This window comes from Didymosphaeria variabile (genome assembly GCF_027946475.1).
Source record: "Didymosphaeria variabile strain IMI 356815 chromosome Unknown scaffold_2, whole genome shotgun sequence".
Classification (NCBI taxonomy): Eukaryota; Fungi; Ascomycota; class Dothideomycetes; order Pleosporales; family Didymosphaeriaceae; genus Didymosphaeria; species Didymosphaeria variabile.
The window spans coordinates 1,432,229-1,456,090 of NW_026611621.1; the positions used below are offsets into that span (position 1 = coordinate 1,432,229).

The following is a 23,862-nucleotide window of genomic DNA, read 5'->3' on the forward strand; positions in this document are numbered from 1 at the left end:
GAGAGTGCCCACCAAAACCCAAAGTCTGTTAAGAGAATATTTGACCCATGTATCAAGATGTTATTCGGTTTGAGGTCATCATGCCTTTGTTTCCATTAACAGGGTGAACGTCATTCTCAAACAGGTCGTACCTTATGTTCAGTTGGTGGAGGTAAGTGAGCGCCGATGTGATGCATCCCACGGCACGGCAAAGCGTATCTAGCTGAGTACCGCTGAGGTCCGAATCCAGGAAAGAGGCTAAATCCATGTCCGCGACAGGAGAGGATAAGAATATGACCGAATCCGTATCAGTGCATGTAGCCATGAGGGTCACACAATGAGCATGCCGCACACGCCGCATTCCACTTAACTCCCTCTGGAAGAGCTTCATCAATTCACGATGCTTGAAGAAATTTCTTGGTCGAGACATGGTTTTCCTTGCGTAGGCGACCCCCGTCCGAGGATCAACCACGTGATGTACTTCGCCGTAACGGCCTGATCCAAGGAATTTCTGTTCGTTGAGTTCCAAACAGTCCGAATCCATGAGAGAGAGGTGTTGACCGTTCAGACTTGTGGGCATTCGATCATCCAAGCACATCTCCTGGGCTTCCAAAAACGCCTTCTTGTCCTTCTCATCCTCTAGGATTCTGAGTACTACATACTTCGGGATCGGGAGCCATAGGTCGGTAACATTATTGTTGAGAAGGTCTTGAAAAACATTCTCTCGCCCCAGTTGGCGTGATATGAAGTAAAGTCTAGGGTTGTCGCGCCATTCCTTTTTGCCGGTCCGTTGGAAGAGCGATGTGCTGAGTTTCTGGAAGACCTCAGGCGATACTGGTGAGTCCATTGGAAGTTACAAAACGGGCCAGGCTGATGGGAACGGGCCCTTCACCCTATGCTTTGCACGCGCAGAGTCAGAAGACATTAATTTCATGATTTCAACCCATAGCCATGTACGAGAACAGTGATATATCAGGTAGATCGGGACCGCAAGTCTTACACAGCCCCAACCTCATAAGATCATCTTGATCACAGCAAGGCTGAGGCAAGATGATCTGTGACAAGGGCAGTAAGGGCAGCAAGATTCCAGCAAGGTTGGCATACCGGACACTTACTATAGCGAGCAACGGCTTCGTGGCAGAAAGTCTCTCTGCCAGTTGTAAGCATAGGGAAGGAGTCGAGTGTGTGATCTGTGAGCAAGTAGGTGTTGCATGATGCGCTGAAGTGGCTGGCTAGCGGCCCAATCAGAACTTGCATTAAATCAGGCTGTCAGTTTGGGATTTCCCCGGAGCTTGCGGACTTCTACGAGACTGTCAGGTAGCTAATAGCCGAATCTTGTGTGTATTTGAGTATGCATGATAACGTGATGGGGCTGAATGACACCGAGTGTGCGAGTCTATATGGCTAGCGAATGCCTGCTGCCCCAACAACGTATGAGGGTAGGCAGGAGCGATCTCCCTGATTGAGCTCGAATGGCATGACCATCTTCAGCAGTGAATAGGAAAGCAGCGAACCGACAATCGGCAAGACGTCGAAGCGTTGTTCTAATTTAGCCGTCGGGATAGCGTTGGAGTAGTGTTGGAGTTGAGGGGCAATCGTGTTCGGCAGGTGCAGCCGAACCCGACCTCTGCCGTCATCGGGCCAACCTCACGTAGCTCTCCATCCCCACCAGCAGCCAAACATGTCCTCATCCCCCCTTGAGCCCCCGTGAGCCACTCAATCTTCTCTCCTTACTCTCCTTTTCGCCTAAACGAACCATCATGACGTCTCTCCTCAAGCAATCGGTCAAGCTCGCCCTCGTCCAGCTTGCTTGCACCGCCGACAAGGCGCACAACCTCTCGCACGCGCGCTCAAAGGTCCTCGAGGCGACCAAGCGCGGCGCAAAGATCGTCGTCCTCCCCGAATGCTTCAACAGCCCCTACGGCACAAAGTACTTCCCACAATACGCTGAGACTCTACTCCCCTCGCCGCCTACAGAAGCCCAATCACCCACCTTCCACGCGCTATCAAAGCTCGCCAAAGAGGCGAACGTGTACATTGTCGGAGGAAGTATACCTGAGCTTGTCGAAGAAGAAGGCGCTAAAGGTGGAGATGGGAAGGATGGGAAGAAGTGGTACAACACAAATCTGACGTTTGCGCCGAGCGGAGAGCTGCTGGCCACGCACCGCAAAGTGCACCTCTTCGACATCGACATCCCGGGTAAGATCAAGTTCAAAGAAAGCGACGTGCTTTCGCCAGGAAATAAGATCACGCTTGTCGAAATCCCAGAGTATGGGAAAATTGCCATCGCCATCTGCTACGACATTCGCTTCCCGGAGCTCGCGACTATCGCTGCGCGCAAGGGCGCGTTCTTGCTGTTATACCCTGGAGCGTTTAATATGACGACGGGTGCGCTGCACTGGGAATTGCAAGCCAGGGCGCGGGCGATGGATAATCAGGTCTTCGTTGGGCTGTGCAGTCCAAGTCGGGATATGGAGGCCGATTACAATGCTTGGGGACATAGCATGATAGTCGATCCGAATGCTGAGATATTGGAGGAGCTAGACGAGAAGGAGGGCATCGTTGTACAGGAGCTGAAGGCGGGAAGGATAGAAGAGGTCAGGAAGGGTATCCCGCTGTACACGCAAAGAAGATTCGATGTATATCCGGATGTGAGCGAAGGAGGGAGGTTCAAGGAATGATCCAGACAGCATTGGTAGCAGACAAGAGCTATCGACCAAATGCAAAGCAATACATGCGATGGAGAGAGTATTGGCTTGGCATTTGTCGCACAGTATGACTGCTCCCACCGAGCAGCCGCGCGCACTGACGTCGGCGGGTTTCACGCGCATGCTCCCTTTCTGATGGCTATTCGTCCTTATTTGTTACTTCCATCGCAAGCCATTGTCGTGTTAGTTTATGACTCTTGTTCCTTCAGTCCACATATTTACATGGGGAGAATTTGGCAGCCTTGACTGGCTGCCTTAACAACTTGAGGCCACATAACACCAACACCACGCACACCACAAAGGACAACGCACAAATGAAGGAGTCGAAAATTCAAGAAGATTCCCGCAATTCCTTTTGTAAACATTGCAGCCTAGCAGCGTTCAACATAAATACCCCAATCTTGCAGTTCTATCTTTGCAATACCAATACAAACTCATCCAATCGAATCAAAGCCTCGAACTTCCTTTATACACGTCCAAACAACACCACCTTTCCACTTATCCGCATCATGGCTCGAAAGCGCTACCCCACTTCTCGCGCCCTCGCACTTCCCAAGCTCAAACACGGCCCTCGGCCCCCACCCCGATGGTCTCCAAACAAAGTCTACGCATTCGCAATCATCTTTACGTTGATAATACTAGGGGTACATTTCTTCTTCTACGCACCTCGTACCAGTGAGTTCTTGCCTCACTAGTACGAGGAGCTTTCGGTTCCCCTGGCGTGCATTCACGTGCTGATGAGTGCGCGTAGCTCCACATAAGAAACTTCTTGAAGGGCCATGGTCGAGCGCATCCAGTGTAGCATTCCATCTGATGCCCACATCTGGGTTTGTCCCGCTTCCTTTCTTACTAACTGAAAGAGGACAACTGTGACTGATAGAGAGTAGTGCAGCGTCCATATACTTCCAGAACGGGACGACAGTCGACATCGCACCCATCGCTGGCCCACACCCCTACCAATCCTTCATGGCTAACGCTTCTTTATTATCCCATGACCGCCCAGATACATACTTCTGCAACGCCTTCTCATCGCTTCAGGACGAACTCCCAGAGCTCAACCTCCCTACGCCCACGAACTGCCTCTCACCCGCCGTCCTCGCCGTCCGCCCGCTCCTCTCCTCCCTCAAAGAAGCGGTGGAATCCTCCTACGGCACAAACATCTGCTTCGCCTCCATCGTCCTGGATGATGTTCCTTTCGGTCTCTACCAGTCCACCGCCGCCGCCGCACTCCGTAGCATTGGTCTCGTGCCTGTTGAAATACACCCCGAGCACCGCGCCCTCTCAGCCACAAGTTTCTACGTGCGATCGCAACTGCCACTTATGGCACGTCTCCCTAAACTTCTCCGAGACGAGGAGCCGTTGACAGTTCTCGCGGTGAATTATGAGCCATCGAGTTTCAACACCGCGCTATTTCAGGTGGAGGACGATCTCGTGGGGCCTGTGAGAAGCACGATTACGTCTCCCACCGTCATTCCAAACGCAAATGGTTTTACTCAGCTTTCCGCACTGCAGTCCCGCCTTCGACATCTAATAGCCAGCCCACCTTACGACGACCTTTGGAATTCCGCCTCACCGTTGCACATCGACAAACTGGTCCTATTTGGCGAGTCCACACGCGATCTTTCTCTGCACTCTTTGCTCCTGAGCGTGCTCGGTGCCAACCTCACGGAGGAAGCATATGTGGACGACTCGCCTTTCACAGCCGCCCGGGCTGTAGCGGAGCGAGCGATCGAAGTCATGCATGATCCCTACTTCCAGATGAAAGATCGTGGATGGTGGCCCTTTGCGTGCCAGTGTCGAAGTGGGCTATATCTTACGAGCTGGTGGGATCCGTTCGAGATGGGGCGGTATGAGCTTCGTTTTGCCGTTGAGGACTGGGTCAGGTCCTGGGGTTGGCCATGGTGAAAATAAGGAAACCTGGGTCACCTCAGCGTTTTCGATTCGGATATGGTTGCGATGCCAGAAGAGAAACTGTCAAGCTTATTGTCAGTGCCATCAAAGGTGTTTACTTCTCGCAATTACAGGCGGATAATGGTTGATGGAAATACCTCCATAATATCGATTCATTACATGCAAAACTACTACAGTGTTATTCTCTCATTCTTGTATCCTGCCCAGCCGGCAGCTCCGTCACTGGCGCCGGAGCACTCAATTCCGCGGCCACACATCCACCTCTGAGTTGATGAATTTCCGTCCCTCCTATCTGCGGTGCCTGATTAAAAGCTCCCGTCTCATACACGTCCCGCTCACTATCCACCTCATGCACCTTTTCATCAGGCACCTGTCTCTCATACCCCTTCTTCTTCCGTCTCAAAAGCACAACAATCGCCCCAATGATAGCAATCAAACCCGCAATCGCGCCAATGACCGCCCCCGCAATCGCACCCCCAGAAACCTTCTTTTTTTCCTTTTTTCTCGAGGTCGCTGAAGACGTCGTTCCACTCCCGCTCCCCTCAGATCCCGCAGAACTACTACCGCTAGCAGCCGGCGTTGCCTTGAAACTCGAGGACGAAAAAGACGAGCGCACCGCACATCCTACCGTAGCGCTAGACGGCGCCCACCCATCGATCAGATGCGCATACGCCTGCGCGCCGCTCGTGCTTGGCGACCACATCTGCTGCGCGCTCGAGCCGTCCGAGTTGTACACGACGGCCGTCTCGCTCTGCGAGAGGGGGATGTCGGAGTAGCATATCCCGCCGTACGCAGGGCGTGACGCAACTGCCAAAGTAGTCGTTGTTGAGTCGAATTTGTAACCACTGCGGCAGAATTTGGGTTAGACTCTAGTCTTGTGGATCACGGGAGTCATGTGGATGGATCCATGGACGTGAAGTATGGTAGGACTTACGAAGGACAGCACGCAATGTAATTACTCGCTGCCGCAAATGCAGTGCACCAGTTCTCGGGACAGATCAGCGGGCTCATGGCGGGTACTATTGAGCTTCCTAGTGCGCGCTGCACGCTCGGCGAGACTGCGGTGTAGCTCTTGAGGAATTCTTTGGGGTAACAGTCACTTGCTGTAATGTTGGGAGCGGGAAACGGCTCGTTCCAATAGATCAGATATCCCGGCGATGGCAGAATGTCGATGTTGTGTGTGGCAGCGCATGACGACGGAGCCGTGAAGGTCGTCGACAGCGCAATTGTCGCTGTTGGCTGCCGGACTGCCATGATCGCGCCTTATCGAGGGCAAACACAGGCGTGGGTCGCAGCGACAGCTCAAGGATCGCGCCGCGGCATTATAAATCCCACGGTCCACGGTCGATCCATGCCGAATGAAGTAATTTGATAGGCTGGAAGCGTCGCTAACCCTTTCGGTTTTTGGACCCCAAATGAGGATTTAAAAACATCGTGCGGGATACTATTAGCGAGGATGCTGGACCGCAGTGCTTGGTCTTCTCATCAAGATTCCTTCTAATCTAGTCTTTCTCGCCCCTGATATCATTAGAGATTAAAGTGAATGTTGGCAGGAGCTTGCCTTTGCTGACGTATAAGTGGGTCGGAGACTTTACGATAATGGCCCCCTACTCCAGGGCCTTACCTCGTCGCTCGTCTGTTTGTGTATGAAACGGACCTGGGCTTTGTGCCCTGCGTTTCATAAGGCTAGACCTTGTAGTACCCGGGTCGGGTATTTCAAAGTCCTTCTACAAAATGTCGAAGAAGATGGTATACTGAGAACTTATTTTTTCATTTCATCCGTCTGCTTGGGCGACTCATGTCACCAACTTCATTTGCTTTTCCCCCGCACGTCCTATCGGCACGTTTTTCCTTTACATTACCCCAGATTGAACCTTTTGCAGTGCTCACACAATCGAAGAGCAACGTTCCCCAGAACCCTCACATATGCAGCACTTCACCTCACAATCAGGGCTCATTGTTGCCTTACCCTTTCTCCTCAACACCCACCCACGAAAAACCTACATCCTACCACCACACTGTCCTCCTTGAACACGCCTCTCCTCTCACTCTTCACCTGCCTTAGTGCGCCGCCCTTACGCTCGCTGACCGCATACTGGATCACGCAGTCCCTGTTGAGCGGCGGATTGTCCTTCGCATCCAGGCGGTCGGGACTGCGCGGCTGCTTGACGTATGTGCCTGCGGAAGCGCGCTTGGGTGTTCGCTCGGGTGCGCGCTTCCGCTTGAGAGCAGCTCCTTCGGGAGAAGCGATCGGGATGGGGGAAGAAGGGAGCATTGAGGGTACGGGAGGTGCCTGGGGTACGCTTGCGGGCAATGGAATGCGAAATGAGGCACTTCGTGTGACAGTGGGCTCCGATATAGTGGGCACTGCTGGAGTATTCGGCAGTTGCAATACTGGCAGGCTGGCCTCCGCATTTGTGCCGGTTTTAGGAGGCATGTCAGCTGTGAAAGACAATTGAGGTGATTGAGACAGCTCGGACAACGGAGAGCTCGATCCAGTCTCCACATCTTTAGACTCTACAGCATGCTTGTGAGGCTCTGTACCCTTCGCGGATCCATCAGTTGCCTCGTTTAATGGCGTGTCTACCTTGAACGGTGATACGGATCGGGATCCAGCCTGAGCCTTCGACTTCTTCTTCCTGAGAAGCTCCTCGGGGTTGTCAAAGACGAAAAGATTCGCTTTGGGGCCTTGCACGCCGAGGATGCCAGTGTTAGCTGTATTATGCATTTGAGCGTATGTGTCTGATCCAGAAAGAATATTGGTAAGGCCTGAAGTTTCTACCGCTACGGTATTGGCGATAATTTCGGATTCTTTCGCTGTTGGAGCTGAGGTTTTGTGCTTCGGGTCCGGGACTTCGACCCTGGCCAGACCATCGTGGAAAGAGTCCCTCTTGTTCCTGTCCAGGCTCGTAGTTGTCTGAAGGTTGGCAACATCAATCAGTGACGTGTTCGGCGGACTATCCGAAGTCCCAGTTGCTCCAGTTGCTCCACGACACTGCACAATAGCTTGCTCCGTCCATTCTGCCAAGTCAGGAGACTCTTTTCGAACCTTAGCAGGAGGCACAGGGCCAACCGATGTGTTCTTGTTGAGGGCTGTTTTCGCAGGAAGCTGTCGAGGTATCTTGAAATGATGGGAAACAATGACCCTTCCACCCATGCGGATCACCAGACGGACCACTAAAGTGCCTGAACCGGAGAGATTGGAAGCTGATGCAGGAGAATTCGCCTGCTGTTCTTTCTTGGGCTTTTCGGTCACCTTAAAGAGTCCCATTGGGGGCGGTGGACCGTTCGAAGGCCTTCTGAGCGGTGGCATATACGGAACAGAAGCATATGGGCTGAATGAACGAGATGCAGCTCCAAGCGGCGACAGAGCAGAATGAGTCGGTCCTTGCAAAACATAGCCGGGAGGAAGGCTTGAATTCAGCAAGTGGCCCGCATTCGGGATGCCGTAGCCCATGGAGGTCCCTACTGAATTGTACGGGGTCGAGTTATCCGAAGAGAATACAACTCCATATCCATGACTGAACGGTGCGCTTGGTTGCGAATATGGACTGGAAAAGGTGCTGGTGGCCGCCGGGCTTGGGATGACTTCTTCAGGAGTTGGTACGAATGAGGGGAGCGTGAGCTGGCCGCCAGAGGCAATCCGAAGAGGCGAAGATATTGGACCATCGAAGGATGCAAAGTCTAGGCCAGTCATCATGCCGGTGTAGGGCAGTTGATACGGATTCGCATGTTCGAAGTTGTCATATTGATTCACATTGAATGCAGTGTCTGGTACTGAGAGCGGAAAAGATCTTGCCGGAGGAATCGATGGGCCATGAGCAGAGGGATATGGCCTTCGCGGAGGCGACTTTGATCCGCTTGTCTCCATGATCTTGTGCTCGTCATTGCTTGAAGTTGGGAAGCGGCCTCGTTTCTGGGGCGGCTCCTCCGCATCTGATTGAGACAGAGGCTGCTCAACGGAAGACGTCAAGGGCCCCAACGATGCCCGCGATGGGATTAGAGAGCCGGTGAAGGGGTTGTTCCATGGTAGAGCTGGTTGTGGTGGCAGGAGCGGAATTCCCTGGCTGGGAAGGTCTGGTCGGCCGTGGAAAATAGTATCTTGTGCCAATACAGAAGACTCAAAGTCTGAATTACCCTCGGCACCTTGCTCATCGGTGTTGAACGTACGTGGGCCAGGCTTATTTACGCCAGCTGGTGTCAACTCACGACCCTCTTTCACTTCGTAACAGAACTGATCATCAGCCAACCGCGTTGGTGCCTTCAGATACACCACATTGTTCATGGTTTTCTTGCCAGTCCCGACCGTGATGATCATATCAATCACACCAAACCTCCTTCCACCGGACCTTTGCATGTCTTTGATCATGTCCGGCATCTGCATGCTTGCGAGGTCTCGAAAGTATGCCGCCGTTGGTGGCCTCTCACCATCCACATTAACTCCACGTTGATCGGCTTCGTTCATCAAGGCTTTGCAGATCTCTGCCCAACGATCGTGCGCATCGTTTCCGGTCGAACTTGGTGAAGAGCATCCAGAGTCAATGTCTGACTGAGATGGGTGAAGAATCCATGGTCGCTCCGCCATGTAATCAATGCGTGTTCCCGCAAAAATCTGATTGAGTGACTTGGCGCCGCTCCGGATATCGCCTGTGTGTATAAGTACAGAGCTTGACAGTTGGCCATTGAAAAGAACATCGATCTTGAGGTGCTGTGGGCGTTTGTCCAGCGGGTCGTGGAAGAAGGTTTTGTCGGTAAGCATGACATGGAGGACGAGCGCCTTAGGTTCTTGTTGGTTGTTTGGCAAAGAACTGTATGGCGAACGTGCCATTGGCAAGCCATGTGTTGGCAGTGGTCCGATTTGGCTGCTCTTCTTACCCTCGGCATCATCGAAAGACAGAAACCGTCCACTCCTCGTGGCGATTCCCTCCAAAGAGCTTCTGTTGCCCGGATAGGCTGCATAAACACTGCTCAAAGCAAGCTTCTGCTTCAGATCCTCGAGCTGCTGCGACTTCTCCGAAGGCTGGTTCACAACAGCTTGCAAGAACGGCGTGCGACCGAGCCAATTAACCGCGAATTCGCCTTCATCTCCCGGGAATGGGACCCGTTCTTCGGGCAGCAGTGAACGCTCACTCTCTCTAAGTGCTTTCTCTGCGTGTTCGGCTCTGGCAGCCGCGTCAAAGCCCTTCTTCAATTGAACCTGTTCGGTGAGGGTAGATGCAAGCGAATGTGTTGCGAGGTGCATGCGCACGCCCGCGCCATAAAGAGACGGCATGGCGGACAAGTGTTTGCGTGGGCGTTTGACCAAGTGCAGTAAGAAATGACACACGACCCGGCCGTGAGTGACTGACCCGTATTACCGGAGGACGGGTAGCATAGTGGCTGCGAGAAGACAAGACGTGTGCATGTGGGTAGAAGGTGCGACGCATGAGCGAGATCGCGTGTTACTAACGCGTCGCCGACGAAAAGCGTGTGGGAGCATGACGTCAAACATCGTGCGTTCTCTTTTGGAAGGAGCGACCAGCAGTGGAAAGTCCGGCGGCAGCCGTCCCCTCCGCCATGGTATGCTACCGCGATTGAACGAAGTACATATTACGAAGGTAGACTATGCGAAGTGCTTACCGAATCCTAGGCCACCGTAACGTGTATCAGGAGTGCGAGGTAGTGGTGAAGATGTACAAAACCCGACGGCGGCCGAGTACTGTGCTCAACACGCGAGCTATCTTGGTCACGAAGTGTCTATGATCATAGTTTGGAGCCTCGAAGATTGCTTGGAGCTTCATGCTAATTGCCATCCCATCAAACAAGCTTCACACGGTCAGCCATCCGGACTCAAGCATACGGTTCAACATCATGATCCGTTAACACCGCCCCTTCTCGGTACGGTGAGAAAACAGATGCACAACGCAAGGCATTAGAATGAAAGTGGAAAGATTTTCAAACCTACGTGGACAGATCACTCCTCTCGTTTGCGTTTCTCCGCATATGCACTGTGTGCTTGAAACTCGTGCCCATCTCCTGACCACTTCGCCTCGTCCTCGAACTCTTTCTTTCCATCCTCCACATGCTTCCGCTGCTCATTCATCGCTTCCTCTTCGTCCTCAAATTCCATCACCCCCTGATCCTCCGCCTCGAACGCAGCCCTCTCTTTCATGGCTGCAGCTTCCTCCTCAAACTGCCTCCTCATGTCCTGCTCCTCATCCGTGACGATCCCAATGGGATCGCCTCCCAGTAAATCCCCTAGCTCCCCAATCGTCTTCTCAAACACGTGTCCGACTTCCCTTTCGTCTCTCTTGTGGGCTTCTTCCTCATCATCGCTATCATCGGAATTGTCGAACCCTTCGAATTTGACGAACCCCTCGTCCTTGTTGCTCGCGTTGTCTGCTGTTCTGTTGATCTCCGGTGACGCTTCGTCTTCTTCTCCCACGAGATGCTTTGTGACGGTGGCTCTAGCGCGCTCAACGATGCCTTTCACGCGAACTTTATCGGTCGTGGAAATACCGCGGTTGTTTTTGAACCCAGGAAGCGGTTCACTGGTGTCAGGATTGGTGCCGCTGATGAGCGCAGCGAACGCGGTATCGAGCTTCGAGAGGAAATTGAGTGTGATGCGGGGCAAAGGTGGGAACATAGGTACGCAGTTGATAGCTGCAACGGTGATGCTGATAAGATACGGAAGCTGGAGTGTAGGCGTGCTGCTAACCCAGACCACATCAACAAGCGGATCCAGATCCTTCACGACCTCCGCGATGCTCTTATACCCAGCCACTTCGCCCGGTAAGAGCTCTTTTACATGCTTGTTCGTAGCTCTCTTCCCCACATTTTCTAGCGCCCGGTCAAGATAGAATATCAACGACGCCTCTTTCTGGCCGCCCGAAGGCAGCGGGTGGTTACGTGCTCGTGGTAGCGGCGTCGCGTTATGCACCGAGGGCGCGGTCTGGACCGAAGGCGCGAAGGATGACTCTGGCGGGGTGGGAAGATCGTCGGTATAGTTGAAGCTCTGGGCGTGAGGCCTATTTGCGTCGACATCGATAGAGATATCGTGGACGTCGGCAAGTATCTCGTTCACCTCGGTGTGTTGCGGCATAGCATCCTCAAAGATCTCGTCATCGCTTTCTGAGTCACCCATGGGCGTGTCAATGTCGACGGTCTCGTGATTACGGTCGGCATCGAGCGATTTGCCTGCCACGCTGTGCATGGTGGGGGTAACGGTGGTGTTTCGTTCGGTTGAAATAGCTCAAGGTGGGATAAAGGATTGCGGATTTATGAATAAGCTGAGGAGCTCAAGCTGCATTCTATGTTGGGTAATAATAAGCTGTGGGCCGAGCAGAGAAGCACTCAGTTCACATTCGCTCTCCGCGCGCAGTAAAACAGACGTTGAATGAAGGTTGAAGTGCAGTGGGACCGCCGACCAGGCAGTGACGTTGTCCCACATTCGGCAGCCGCGCCGAGCCACCTGCGCCACAATGCCCGACGGCATTATCCTTCCTCATACCTGTCGATCATCACCAAGCATAGAAACCTTGAATATACTATAGTAACTTTGTTATAACTTGTTGAATATTGCTCTATAGTGATAGCCTAACTACATCCATGCTCCAAGGCGCGGCGTCAAGCCATGCGCGGATTAAAGGAAATATACTACCACCCTAACCTCAAATCACGAGGGTATCTCTCTAAGTGTCATGAACGGACGTGAACCAGAATCAAGCAAGCTATTCAGATGCCAACCAACACCTTCGCTATCACTTTCTGCTATAATGATGTCTCCCCTGCAGTATGACGCAGGGTCCATCCTTGGGACGGACACCTCGGGCAATTTTGTCGCATGGGTCTATCTTTGCCCCTCTTCCCATCAAATAAAAAGTTGTTTCTTCGACAATCGACAAAAGTCTATATGCGCGTATATTTGCTCATACGGGAAGCGGTATGCGAGGCTTGCCAGTCCTGCCTGTGCTGGATGAGGTCGACGGCCTCTTTGTCGACGTTAGCTTGGTACGCAGCATATTCTTTGCGACCAGCACGGCGCTGCTTGATGCAGCAGAAGAGGATGATGGCAGCAATGATGGCGACAGCACCGGCAACGGAGGCAATGATGGCGATCTTGGCAGTTTTCGAGAGCGCGCTCCAGCGGTTCGTGACACCGTGCGGCTTCTCAATCTCTTCCATAGTAGTGGACTTCTCGTTGTCCCTGCTTCGATTAGCTGCTGTCTACCCGCCATGCATTGGTGTTGACGTACGCTAGTTTGACGACACCGACTTTCTCCCAGTCACCAGAGGAGTCCATGTTATCCCAGTTGTACTCCTTGGCAGTAGTGTAGTCCTGGACGTAGACAGTTTGTACAGTCATGGTGAAAGGTGCTTTTGAGAAGTCTGTGGGACCACCAGCCCAGTCAACGGTGTACTTGTTGTTGTTATCGACGTCACCGCCTGACCAGGCACCCAAGCGAACGTTCATCGGAGTCTGGGGATAGTTCTTGCCGCCGAGTGCGTCCTCGTACTTGAGTTCGCGGACCATTTCGTCGTCAATATACCACTGGATGCGCTCCTTGGTCCAGTCAATAGTGTAGTTGTGGTAGTCGTCTTGAGGTGCGCTCTTCATCTTGAAGTCCTTGCCGCGCGTATAATCGGTCGTGTTGCCCTTGCCGAAGTAGTTGGTGAGGGCATGTGTGGTGTTTGTGCCTAGGAACTCCCAGTCGATCTCGTCCAAGCACTCGGACTGCAAGATGGCGCTGGATACGATACCTTGTCCTGGCGCAGCCTTCATGACGATCTCGACGCGGCCGAAGAAGATGTAGAAGGACGATAGGATAGTCGGCGAATCACCCTGGTACTGCACGGTGAAAGCGGTGTAGTTGTCCGTGTGTTCCACCGTTCCTTGGTTCTTCTGAACCCAGACATCCGGATTCCAGGTCTTGCTGAAGTCAAAGGTGGAATTGCCGCCGAGCGCAGCCATGTCAGGGCAGTTCTTCTCACTCAGAGGGTTACATGTGGTGCTGGTTTGGGCCAACGCGGTGGGGAGCAAGCTGCTCGCGAGGAGCGCCGCAGCGGACAGGGCGAACGAGTACATGTTGTTGTTAAAAGGAATATGGACGGGAAATGAAGCTGGAAGGAGTGTGCGGGCGTTGCCAGACGCACCGTATTGTGTGGTCTGCAAGGAATGACTGGATTAGTAGTGGTGAATGAGTGACTGATGCTGCGAAGAGGAGGGAAAGAGCCCGAGGAGCGCAAGTCTTGGTTTTGAAATGCGCCGCCCAAGCGAAAGGCGTGCACGGAGTGCAGATTGTAAGGGGGCATTCCCAGCTTGGCTCGTGTCACGGCGGCCATTGGCCAATCTGCCCTTAGCAGCGCCGATCGTTGGCGGCATAAACGCTGCACAGTCGTTGTGGGCCTGCAAACGCCGTCTTATCCAGTGCACGCACAATTCGGCTCGCCAGCGCGCGTTTGGAGAGCCATTGTCGAGTTGGAGAGACGCTTCGCAACGGTGGTAGGCGCCTGCACAACAGACAGGCGAACTGCAGGTACGGGCCGCCGGGATGCGATAAAGGAAACAAGCTTTTGTACCTGAAACGCTAGGCAAGCATCTCCATGCGGACACCGGGAGGTGTTAAATCATACTCGACTTACTATTAAATCATACTCGACCTGTAAGCACTAGGCCTAGTCATACTAGCAGCCCACATAGTGACCTTAGCTCCGTAATTTGCGTATAAAATACATTCTAATAGCTATATATAATACAGTATCGTCGCCCTATTATTATTAGAGGTTTGGAGGCTTAGTGCGTAGAGTTTACTATATTTCTAGAACTACTTCTTATGCGCGTAGGTGTGTGTATTTCTAGGACCTTAAGCCTTACTACTACCTAACTTAATATATGTAAATCTAATTAATTTAAGGTCCTTAGAGGTGTATATTCTTAATATAGCTAATTATTCTAGAGGAGATAAATTAGTATTATATATTATTATTATTATTATTTAGGTTACTATAGAATTAAGTGTTAAGGCTATAGGTTATATATAATATATATTTAATTAATATAACTACTTATAGGCCTCCTTCTTCTTCGCCTAGCGCTTATGCTATAGAGTATTATACTACTTAAGAGCAGTAGTAGCCTACTCCTTAGTATTAGCCTTATAGCTATAGTATATACCCTTCTTCTTCTCCTTCTCCTTCCTTAACTCTATATAGGTATTACTAGAACACGTACACTATTTACTACTTAGCTAATACGCTATACACTAAAAACCTACCTTATAACCTTAGGGAATTACTTCCTATTAGTATATATAATAGGTTATAATAACCTATTATAAGCGCCTAGTAGTGGTAGTAGCAGAGGTGCTACTTTTATAGTAAGTATTATATAGATTCTTAGCCTCTATACTATACTTATCCCTAGTAATAAGCTTAGCGTAGGTATAGCGTAGATAAGTGCTCTTAGAGAGCTAACTCTAGTCTACTATATACTAGACCTTACCTATATCTAGGGGGTTTATATAGAGAGATAAGCTTTTAAAGTTATCCTCCTACTTCTTCTCTAGGGGGTATATAGGCGCCTTCTTCTTCTTACCCTTCTTCTTAGGTAGTAGGCGGGCAGGATAGAGGGTAGGTAGGGGTAAGTATAGGTAAGGGTATAGGCACTAGTATAGTATAACTACTACTACTAGAGCTATAAATATATTAGTAAATATCTATATAATATACGTAGATAGCTATATTTCTAGGACTTAGTCTAGAGTAATAAGCATAGATAACTATATTTCTAGGACTAAATCTAGGATAATATGTATAGATAACTATATTTCTAGGACTAAATCTAGAATAATATACGTAGATAGCTATATTTCTAGGACTAAATATAGAATAATATACGTAGATAGCTATATTTCTAGGACTAAATATAGAATAATATACATAGATTATAATATTACTAGGCCTAGAGTCTAGAGTCGTATACGCAGACTAACCTATTTCTAGGACTAGAGTAGGATAGGGAACTTATAATTAGTAAGGGTAGAAAGCTCCTTATTATTAAGCTTAGAGAGCTCACTCTCTAGCTCAGGCTCAGGCTCAGGCTCTAGCTCTAGTTCTAGTTCTAGCTCTAGCTCTAGCGTAGGCGTAGGCTCTAGCGTAGGCATAGGCGTAGGCATAGGAGAGCGTAAGGGCACTATAAGGGTAAGGAGCTTATTATTAAATAAGTAGGCGCTTACCTAGGAAGTAACTAATAATAATAATATAGTGTGTAAGACTTATAATATAGCTATAGGTTATTAACTATAGAGTGTATTTTACTATATATATATAATAACTATAAGTAGGTTACTATAGTAATCTTATATAAGATAGGAGCACTAAGTTAAAATAAATAAGGTTCTAGAAATACACCTATCTATATATATTATACTTTGTAATAACGTACGTAGATAGGTGTATTTCTAGGACCTTAATAAGAAAGTAGAAGTAGTTCTAGAAATAGAGTAATCTATATATAGTTTCCTTACTATACGTAGATTACTCTATTTCTAGAACTATGCATATATAGATAGAGGTATTTCTAGGACTAATTCTACTTATTTATTATAATATAAGTAGGTAGCGTAACCCTAGGACCTTAGGAGTTAATAAGGATAGAAGTCCTTAGGTTATTTACTATAGATATACTTCTATTAAACTCTTAGGGGCTAAAATAATATTAGTGGAGTAGTATATTCTACTAATAGGTAAAATTAGTTTATAGGTATATAAGGAGCTATATTATATATATTATTAAAAACCTAAATATATGGCACACTAGTAAAATAGATATTACTAGTAGTGCTAGGCTACCCTAGCACTATAGAATAGGCGCTATATATATAGCTTAATAGTAGTAGAATGGCTAGAGGTTATAGTAGAGGCTCTATAACTTACTTATAGGTTATTTAAGAGTTCTTCCTATAAGAGGTCTATATATTTAATAATACTTATTTTACTCTAATTACTAGTAGTGCTGTTAACGCTAGTATTCTAATAGGTAATTAAGAAGCTATTATCCTTACGTTAGATACTACTAACTAGGCCTCTAGGCGCTTATATATTAAGGCCTATTATTAAGTGCTAGTAATAGAGTCCTTTACCTTCTACCTATTATACTTTTAAAGCTTTATTATAGGCTTAATATAGCGCCTTATTATCTAGCGTCTAGCCTTTATATAATTATACATCTAATATTAGTAAAACTCTAAGACTAGTATAAAGGCGCTATTACCCCCCTTAAGTAGTTTAATACACTAGTAATAGTATGGCCAGCTATACTCTTATATATATTACTTCTTATAGGGTGGAATTATTTTTTATAGGTCTTACTTAGTAAGTAGTTTCTATACCTTAGAAATGTTCTAACTAAACTCTTATAGGGCGTATAAATAGACGACGCTAGTAACCTATTAGTATAATAGATTATTATAGGTATAACTAGTAATTCTATATAAGCTCTCTATATTACGTAGCTTAACTTTATTAACGTAGTACTTCTAGAATTAATTTATGTAAGTAAATAGAGTATAGATATCTAACTTACTATAACCTAGCTAGCACTTAATTATTACATAGGCGCCTTTAATAATAGACATAGTAAGTATACTAAAGGAGGTAAATTATAACGTCTAGTAGGAGATAATCTTCTCTTTATATAGCTACTATATACGCTTAAGATAGCTTACTATTTTAGGTAATATAGAATAGATCTAGTTATATATATACTTAAAGTCTTCCTCTATCTCTAATATTAATAGCTATTACTAGTAGTGCTAGAAGAGCTTTATATCCTTAGTATCCTCTACCTCTTTATCCTTATTTAATTATCTACTAAGTTCTAGGCACTTTATATAGGCGTAGGCTATTATATCCTTATTTAGGTGCTATCTATAGATAAGAATATTTACACCTCTAAACTCTAACCTAAGGGTATTAAATACGGCGGCGTTATTAATATTATTCTAGAATAATACATTATCTAGATTAAGTAGGAGGTTGCTAGGGTAATTAGGTTAGAATAACCTTAATATAGTGTTTAGGCATACTTACTCTTAATTAATAATAATTACCTAATAATATTAGAAAGTACTAGAAATACACCTATCTACGCATATAATAATAGGTTTAGTCCTAGAAATACACCTATCTACGCATACCTACCTAGTATATATAGATAGGTATATTTCTAGAACTATAGAGGCGTTTACGTCTATAGATATATATATTTTAGGGACTATATTTTAAGTTCTCTTAACACTAGCTCCTCCTTAAGAACTTTCTTAATAGTAGTAAAGTACTACTTAAAGGCCTCCTAGTTCTATATATTAAGGAGGACCTACCTTAGTATAAGTATTATATTATTACTAGTTAGGGCCACGATTTATAGAAGAGGTTAGTTATAGTAATTTATTTTAAATATATAGTTAAGTACTAAAACCTAAGGTGCCTTCTTAAAGATAGTTAGCGCTGCTAGGTTAATCTATATAATATACTTAATCTTATTACGTATAGATAGCTTAACCTTTATATAATACCTACTAGCTACTAGTAAACATATAAGCGCGTTCGCCTTACCCTTAGGCCTAATTTCTAATTATAATAATTAGTTCTATTAATTACGTATATCCTATAAGGATATAAGAGAGTATAGAAACTAATTATATAGTAACCTTATAGAAGTATTAGGGAGTATACTATTATTCTAGTTTAATATAAAATACTTATAGAAACCTAGCTCCTTCTACTATACCCTATACGCTACTATAAATAGAGTAGTGTCCTCTTTTAGAATATAATTATACTTATTAAATTTATCTATCTACCTATAATAAATCTCCTATCTACTATTAGGGTTACGCGGGTTATAGGCGTAGGTATAGAAGCTATACTTATAGCCTATCTTTTTTAACTTTATCTCTTACTTTATCCCTCGCTTTTTCTATACACTAAACTACTTATACTATATAAGAAGCTTATATATTTCTACACTAGCGTTTTTCTATATCTTTATTATTATATATAAGTAGTAATAGGCTAGTCCCTAGGCAACCTAGGCCTAAGTAGTAGTATATCTTAATTTATATAACTATATAGGTAGTAGTAGCGCGCTTAAGTATATAGAATTTAGGTTACTAGGGATAATAGGGTTACTATTATTATTATATAATAAGTATAAGCTCTATAATAACGGCTCTAATTCTTTAGAAGTTAGTATTTTATATATAAATAAGTATATTTCTAGGACTATTAGTAGGGTTACGTACGTAGATAAGTATATATTTAGGCCTATTTATAGGTATACATACGTAGGTATATATATTTCTAGAACCTTATATAATCTATACGTACTATCTAATCTATATATATATATATATTTGGTAAAACGTCTATAGGGAGGCATTAGTAATAGTACTAGTAATAATAATAGGGTTTCTAGCTTTAGTAAATTTATTAGTAATAATAGTAACTTAATTAGAGATAAATTAATATTATTACTATATATTAGCGTTAAGGTATAGGATAGAGAAGAATAAATAGTGCCATATATTAGAATTAAAATAATATATACTAAGTAAAATACATATAATTAGTTAACTTAACGCGCTAATAAAATAACGTAATAATAACGTTATTATCTATTAAGCTATTAATAAAATAACTATATATAGTATACGCATAAGGATCTAGTTCTCTAAGTTTAAAAATATAACGTTGTTATTAAGCTATAAATATAGCCTTATGCCTACTTACATGGCTCGCGTAGCATAGGAATATAGTAATACCAAGTTATACACGTAGTAATAGTCTTACTAATATTCTATAAGATAATTAGCTATATTAATAATATGTACCTCTAAGGACCTTAAATTAATTAGATCTATGCGCATTAAGTTAGGTAGTAGTAAGGCTTAAGGTCCTAGAAATATACGCACCTGTGCACATAAATTACCTTATAGTTCTAGAAATATAGTAACCTCTACATATAGAACTAACCTCTAAACCCCTAAGAGGTGTAGGGCGACGATATTATATTATATATAGCTAATAGAATATATATTACACGTAAATTACGTAGCTAAGGCCACTACACTAGCTACTAGAAGTATTTGGTTAGTGCTTACAGGTTAAGTATGATTTAACAGTAAGTCAAGTATGATTTAACATCTCCCGCGGACACCCAATCCTCTCCGCCGACCCCAGAATAGCGTCCGCGCGAGCGCAGAGCAGAGCAAGACACCAGCCGCTGATCGGACTCGAGGAAATTGAGCTTGCACTGCCGTCGCCAGCGCCTGAGGGACACCGGACTCACCATCTCATCTCATGGGACTCGACTTTGTGAGCTAGTCTTGGCGGTCTCCAGGCATGGAAGCGTTGCTGTGGCTTCGTTGTCTGAAGTCGCTCTGTTAGGCAGAGTGTGTTTGGCCTGAGCACGACTCCAGGTTTCGCGAATGCAGTGTGCAAACGTCCGTTTATGCGACACAAAATTTTCACCTCTTCGTCCATTCGGTGGATTCGGGAGGGAGGTGCAAACTATGCCCACCAGTGCTGGTAGAGACCGGCCAATGCGACCTTGCCTTATGCATCCGACGCCGATTCATTAGCACGTTCAAAACGTCTTGCTTCTTCCACTGCGCGCATTCCTTCAGCAGTCTGGTACCTGACCAACTTTGGACACACCACTTCTTTTTCCGCCGTATGATCCGCTGCGAGGTACTGGAAAGGCTGGAAGGGCGGCAAGATCTTCAGTGCTGGGTATACCGCGACCCGGCCTTGCGTGAGCTCGGCGAGAGATCGCAGCTCGTGTAGCTCGTCGGAACAAGGGGCTGTAAATGCTTGGGCGGACGTGCTTGGTGCATGTGAAGGGTGCTGAACGGCAGGCCTAGGCGTGGTGTTGATGGTCAGCCGTGGAAGGTTGTCCCCAAAGCTTATCGTCCACAACGTCGGGCGCGGCAGGAATGCCATTGAGGCTCTTTTCAGGCCTTGCGCATCGTGGGCTAAATCCGATCCCGTGGACAGCCTGCGCTACTTAGAAGGCGCAACCATGGTTTTGGGAAAGCCTGTGACACAATATTTCCTTCCACATCAACATCGCTCAAGGAAAGAACCGCTGATAATCGACTCTCAGAGACTGATACCTACAGGGCTCTCGTGCACGCTCGACACCACACTCCTCCACTACTAGGAATATGAATTACACAGCAAGTGATCTATTTGAGTCATCCTAGGTAGTGGGTCGAGAAACGCAAGTTACTATGGTAGGCAGACTTTGCGCGCTCTTTTCACAAGTCCGTTGTTACGATCTCCTGTCCAGCTTTCTCAATCATTGCTTTTGGAAGGTGTCTGTTTCTGCACCCGCGGAGGTCCAAGCGATGTCTACGCAAGGTCTGTAACAGCGAGCAAACTACTTGAAGCGGAAAGATGTCAATGGAACGCCAAAGCCAATGGTGCATCTTTGTGCCTTTTGAAGAGTCGGCTTTGAGGTGGAGAAGTGGCTCCAATAATCCAACCTCGCTCACCTAAGCCATGCACCGGCTAGCTTAGTTCATCCAACACTAGGCATGGCAATGGGGTGCTTACCAAACGCTGTCACATCAATTACGCCGGCGCCCGAAATTCGTTCGTCCTTGGCCATATGACGCTTCGGAAGTTGCGGCTTTATGCGTGAAACGATATCAACGATCGTCTAGTCACCGCTTCAAGGGAAGCTGTGGGGGCACAACCAAAGCAAATGGGGCTACGCCGCATATTTCTCAAGATGAGCGCTGACGAAAGCCTTGAAAGCACCGTATTTTGGGAATAATGGCTCGGGCAGTCTAGATCACCAATCCTATTAGAAAAAGAGTTCCTCACGTATACATATTCTATCGTCAAGCTCGACTTCCCTTTCATCTGTCGCTCTTCTATGCAAACACCAACAGGTCAACTGTGAGACTTTCACCTAGCAATCACCGCTCACGATGAAACTCACCGTCTTCCTCTCCCTTCTCGCGACCCCACTCATGGTGCTCTCCCTTGCCCTAAGCATCGATACAAATACTACAACCCCCATCACAGTGACAAAGGTCAGCCCTTCCTACTGGCGCGCCACTTTCTCCTTCCCACCCTTCAACATCCAGACCAACGCCTGGTACGCCGCCCTCTACGATCTCATATCCGACCTCGCTGCCGATCCCGCCGTCAAGGTCATCGTGTTCGACTCCAGCGTACCAGACTTCTACATCGCACACTTCGACTTGCTCAAACCTGTCGATTCCGAACTTGTGGATGGCCTGTGGTCGAATGTCACCCATCTGGCCAACCTTCCTGTACTGAGCATTGCTGCAGTGAGAGGCATCGCACATGGTGGCGGCGCTGAGTTTGCTGCTGCAATGGATGTACGTTTTGCCAGCAGGGAGAAAGCCGTCTTTGGACAGCTGGAAGTCGGCCTCGGATCTCTTCCCGGCGGTGGTGGTATCTCGCTGCTTCCGCGCCTCGTTGGAAGGAGCAGGGCGCTAGAGATTGTGCTTGGGGCGCAGGACTTGGACGCTGATACTGCAGCTGCGTATGGCTGGATTAATCGCGCGGTTCCTGATGCGCAGTTGGAAGACTTCGTTGATACGTTTGCGAGAAGAGTGGCAAGTTTTGACAAGAATGCTATTGTGGAGGCGAAGAGGATTATCAATGAGAGGGCAGGGTTTCCAACAGTGGAAGAACAGGCGGAGGATTGGAAGGCTGCATTATCGCTGCTGAGTACGTCTGGTGTGCAGACACGGGTGGCGAAGATGGTAGAGTTGGGGTTACAGACAGACGTTGACTTCGAGGTTCATGCTGCGGATAGGCTGATGGAGGTCCAGGGAGAGGGGCCCTGGAAAGTTTGAAAGTTGGTACGAAATCTTTGGGATGAGCTAACGTATTGCGCCTTCGGCCATGAAGGGGATGATACGTCCTGGCCCTTTCTACGCGTACAGTGTGAAAAGGGTTGCGTAATTTAGCTAGCTCCAGTGTCATGCATGGTCTGTTCTATGCGCATCATGTCTACACTCAGAAGTCAGCGACTGCTAACGGGTTCTTGGTCGCCGCGTCCACAGGTCCCGTAGTGGCTGAAGGGCAAACTCAGACATCTTGATAAGGAACCTTACCTATACGAGTTCTCTGGACATCAATGTAAAGGTTTAGTAGAATGTTATGCTAAAGCTCTAATTAAATCCCAGGGTGACTGAGGGTATAATGAGTTCCTAAAATCGAAGATTAATAGTGTATCGCTCAGATTGACATTGACGGGAGTAATAGATTTAGTCTTCGGCCACTGTACCCTGTCAACAAACCTCATATATGTCATACACAATTGTCGCCCCTGAAGATCAAGATCAGCGTCAACACGGCCTTGTGAAGAGATCCTTCTTCTCATCTTTTCGACCACTGACTGTCTTCTCGGTGAGTAGGCCCGCGAATAACCAACAGGGTGCTCGTTAGCTTGCAAGTGAACATAACTCCGCATAGCTGCACTAACGAGTCAGAAAATTGCTAGGTCACGGAGGCGAAAGTAATATGTAAGTTTAGGTCTAAAGTATAGAAATTCTATTTAAAAAGAGATCTTTTAGTTCTATAGAAGTGCTGCTTTAGCTACCCCAATAGCAGATTTAGTGAAGTGGGACATACTGTACATGCAGGTTTAGAGAGCTGTGCCACACCAAAGCAAGGCTTGGAAAATACATACGTAATCGCCATCACTACTCTTGTTTTCAGTACGACCAATGAAGCAACGTCTGCCTGTCATCGTCACTAAGGCTTAGAGTGAATACTAATCAAAAACTACTAGAGATGGGCGAAATTGGCTTCACATTGTACTCAAAATGTACATGCAAAGGACGGCATTAGGGATCCGTGGACCGGAGTCAACTTCCCCTCTGCCTCGCGCTTTCTTGCACCGAAAATGGCGATGACGTCACGGACTGCTGACTGCGCCTTTTTGGCCCCAACACCAACACGGCGTATCAGCACCAGCGACCGCCAAATACAATTCAAAGATCGCCAGCGTCTTCCGTTATTTGGTGAGCTATGCCTCTTCTCATGCGCGATGACACAATAACCGATCTGCCAGCCATATTTGTTTCGAGGCGGATTCAAAGCCACCTTCCTAGAGCTACGCATGATGGCGTAGTATGTATTTGGTAGTAGTTTATGCTATAATTGGTAGCATGCTCCTAAGCGTACATACAAAAGCTTGTTCCGCGAAACCTTAGCAAAGCTTATTCCCCGAGCAGGG

At 47.3% G+C, this 23,862-nt stretch overlaps 7 protein-coding genes across 7 annotated transcripts; 3 read left to right on the forward strand and 4 right to left on the reverse strand.

Annotated features, from left to right (window-relative positions):
• Positions 1-52: 52 nt before the first annotated feature.
• N0V89_002176 (uncharacterized protein) lies at positions 53-826 on the reverse strand (the record flags this gene model as incomplete). Its single annotated transcript, XM_056210986.1, has 1 exon — positions 53-826. One exon carries the CDS (start codon positions 824-826, stop codon positions 53-55), a length of 774 nt encoding a protein of 257 aa, XP_056074459.1.
• A 913-nt stretch (positions 827-1,739) lies between these two features.
• NIT3 (Omega-amidase nit3) lies at positions 1,740-2,660 on the forward strand (the record flags this gene model as incomplete). Its single annotated transcript, XM_056210987.1, has 1 exon — positions 1,740-2,660. One exon carries the CDS (start codon positions 1,740-1,742, stop codon positions 2,658-2,660), a length of 921 nt encoding a protein of 306 aa, XP_056074460.1.
• A 993-nt stretch (positions 2,661-3,653) lies between these two features.
• Positions 3,654-4,592, forward strand: N0V89_002178 (uncharacterized protein; the record flags this gene model as incomplete). Its single annotated transcript, XM_056210988.1, has 1 exon — positions 3,654-4,592. One exon carries the CDS (start codon positions 3,654-3,656, stop codon positions 4,590-4,592), a length of 939 nt encoding a protein of 312 aa, XP_056074461.1.
• A 1,984-nt stretch (positions 4,593-6,576) lies between these two features.
• N0V89_002179 (uncharacterized protein) lies at positions 6,577-9,870 on the reverse strand (the record flags this gene model as incomplete). The annotated part of the gene is made up of 1 exon (XM_056210989.1): positions 6,577-9,870. The coding sequence occupies one exon, from the start codon at positions 9,868-9,870 to the stop codon at positions 6,577-6,579; it is 3,294 nt and encodes a 1,097-aa protein (XP_056074462.1).
• Positions 9,871-10,551: 681 nt separating this feature from the next.
• On the reverse strand, positions 10,552-11,790 carry N0V89_002180 (uncharacterized protein; the record flags this gene model as incomplete). Its single annotated transcript, XM_056210990.1, has 1 exon — positions 10,552-11,790. The coding sequence occupies one exon, from the start codon at positions 11,788-11,790 to the stop codon at positions 10,552-10,554; it is 1,239 nt and encodes a 412-aa protein (XP_056074463.1).
• Positions 11,791-12,485: 695 nt separating this feature from the next.
• On the reverse strand, positions 12,486-13,662 carry N0V89_002181 (uncharacterized protein; the record flags this gene model as incomplete). The annotated part of the gene is made up of 2 exons (XM_056210991.1): positions 12,486-12,783; positions 12,833-13,662. 2 exons carry the CDS (start codon positions 13,660-13,662, stop codon positions 12,486-12,488), a joined length of 1,128 nt encoding a protein of 375 aa, XP_056074464.1.
• Positions 13,663-21,574: 7,912 nt separating this feature from the next.
• Positions 21,575-22,474, forward strand: N0V89_002182 (uncharacterized protein; the record flags this gene model as incomplete). Its single annotated transcript, XM_056210992.1, has 1 exon — positions 21,575-22,474. One exon carries the CDS (start codon positions 21,575-21,577, stop codon positions 22,472-22,474), a length of 900 nt encoding a protein of 299 aa, XP_056074465.1.
• Positions 22,475-23,862: the final 1,388 nt, after the last annotated feature.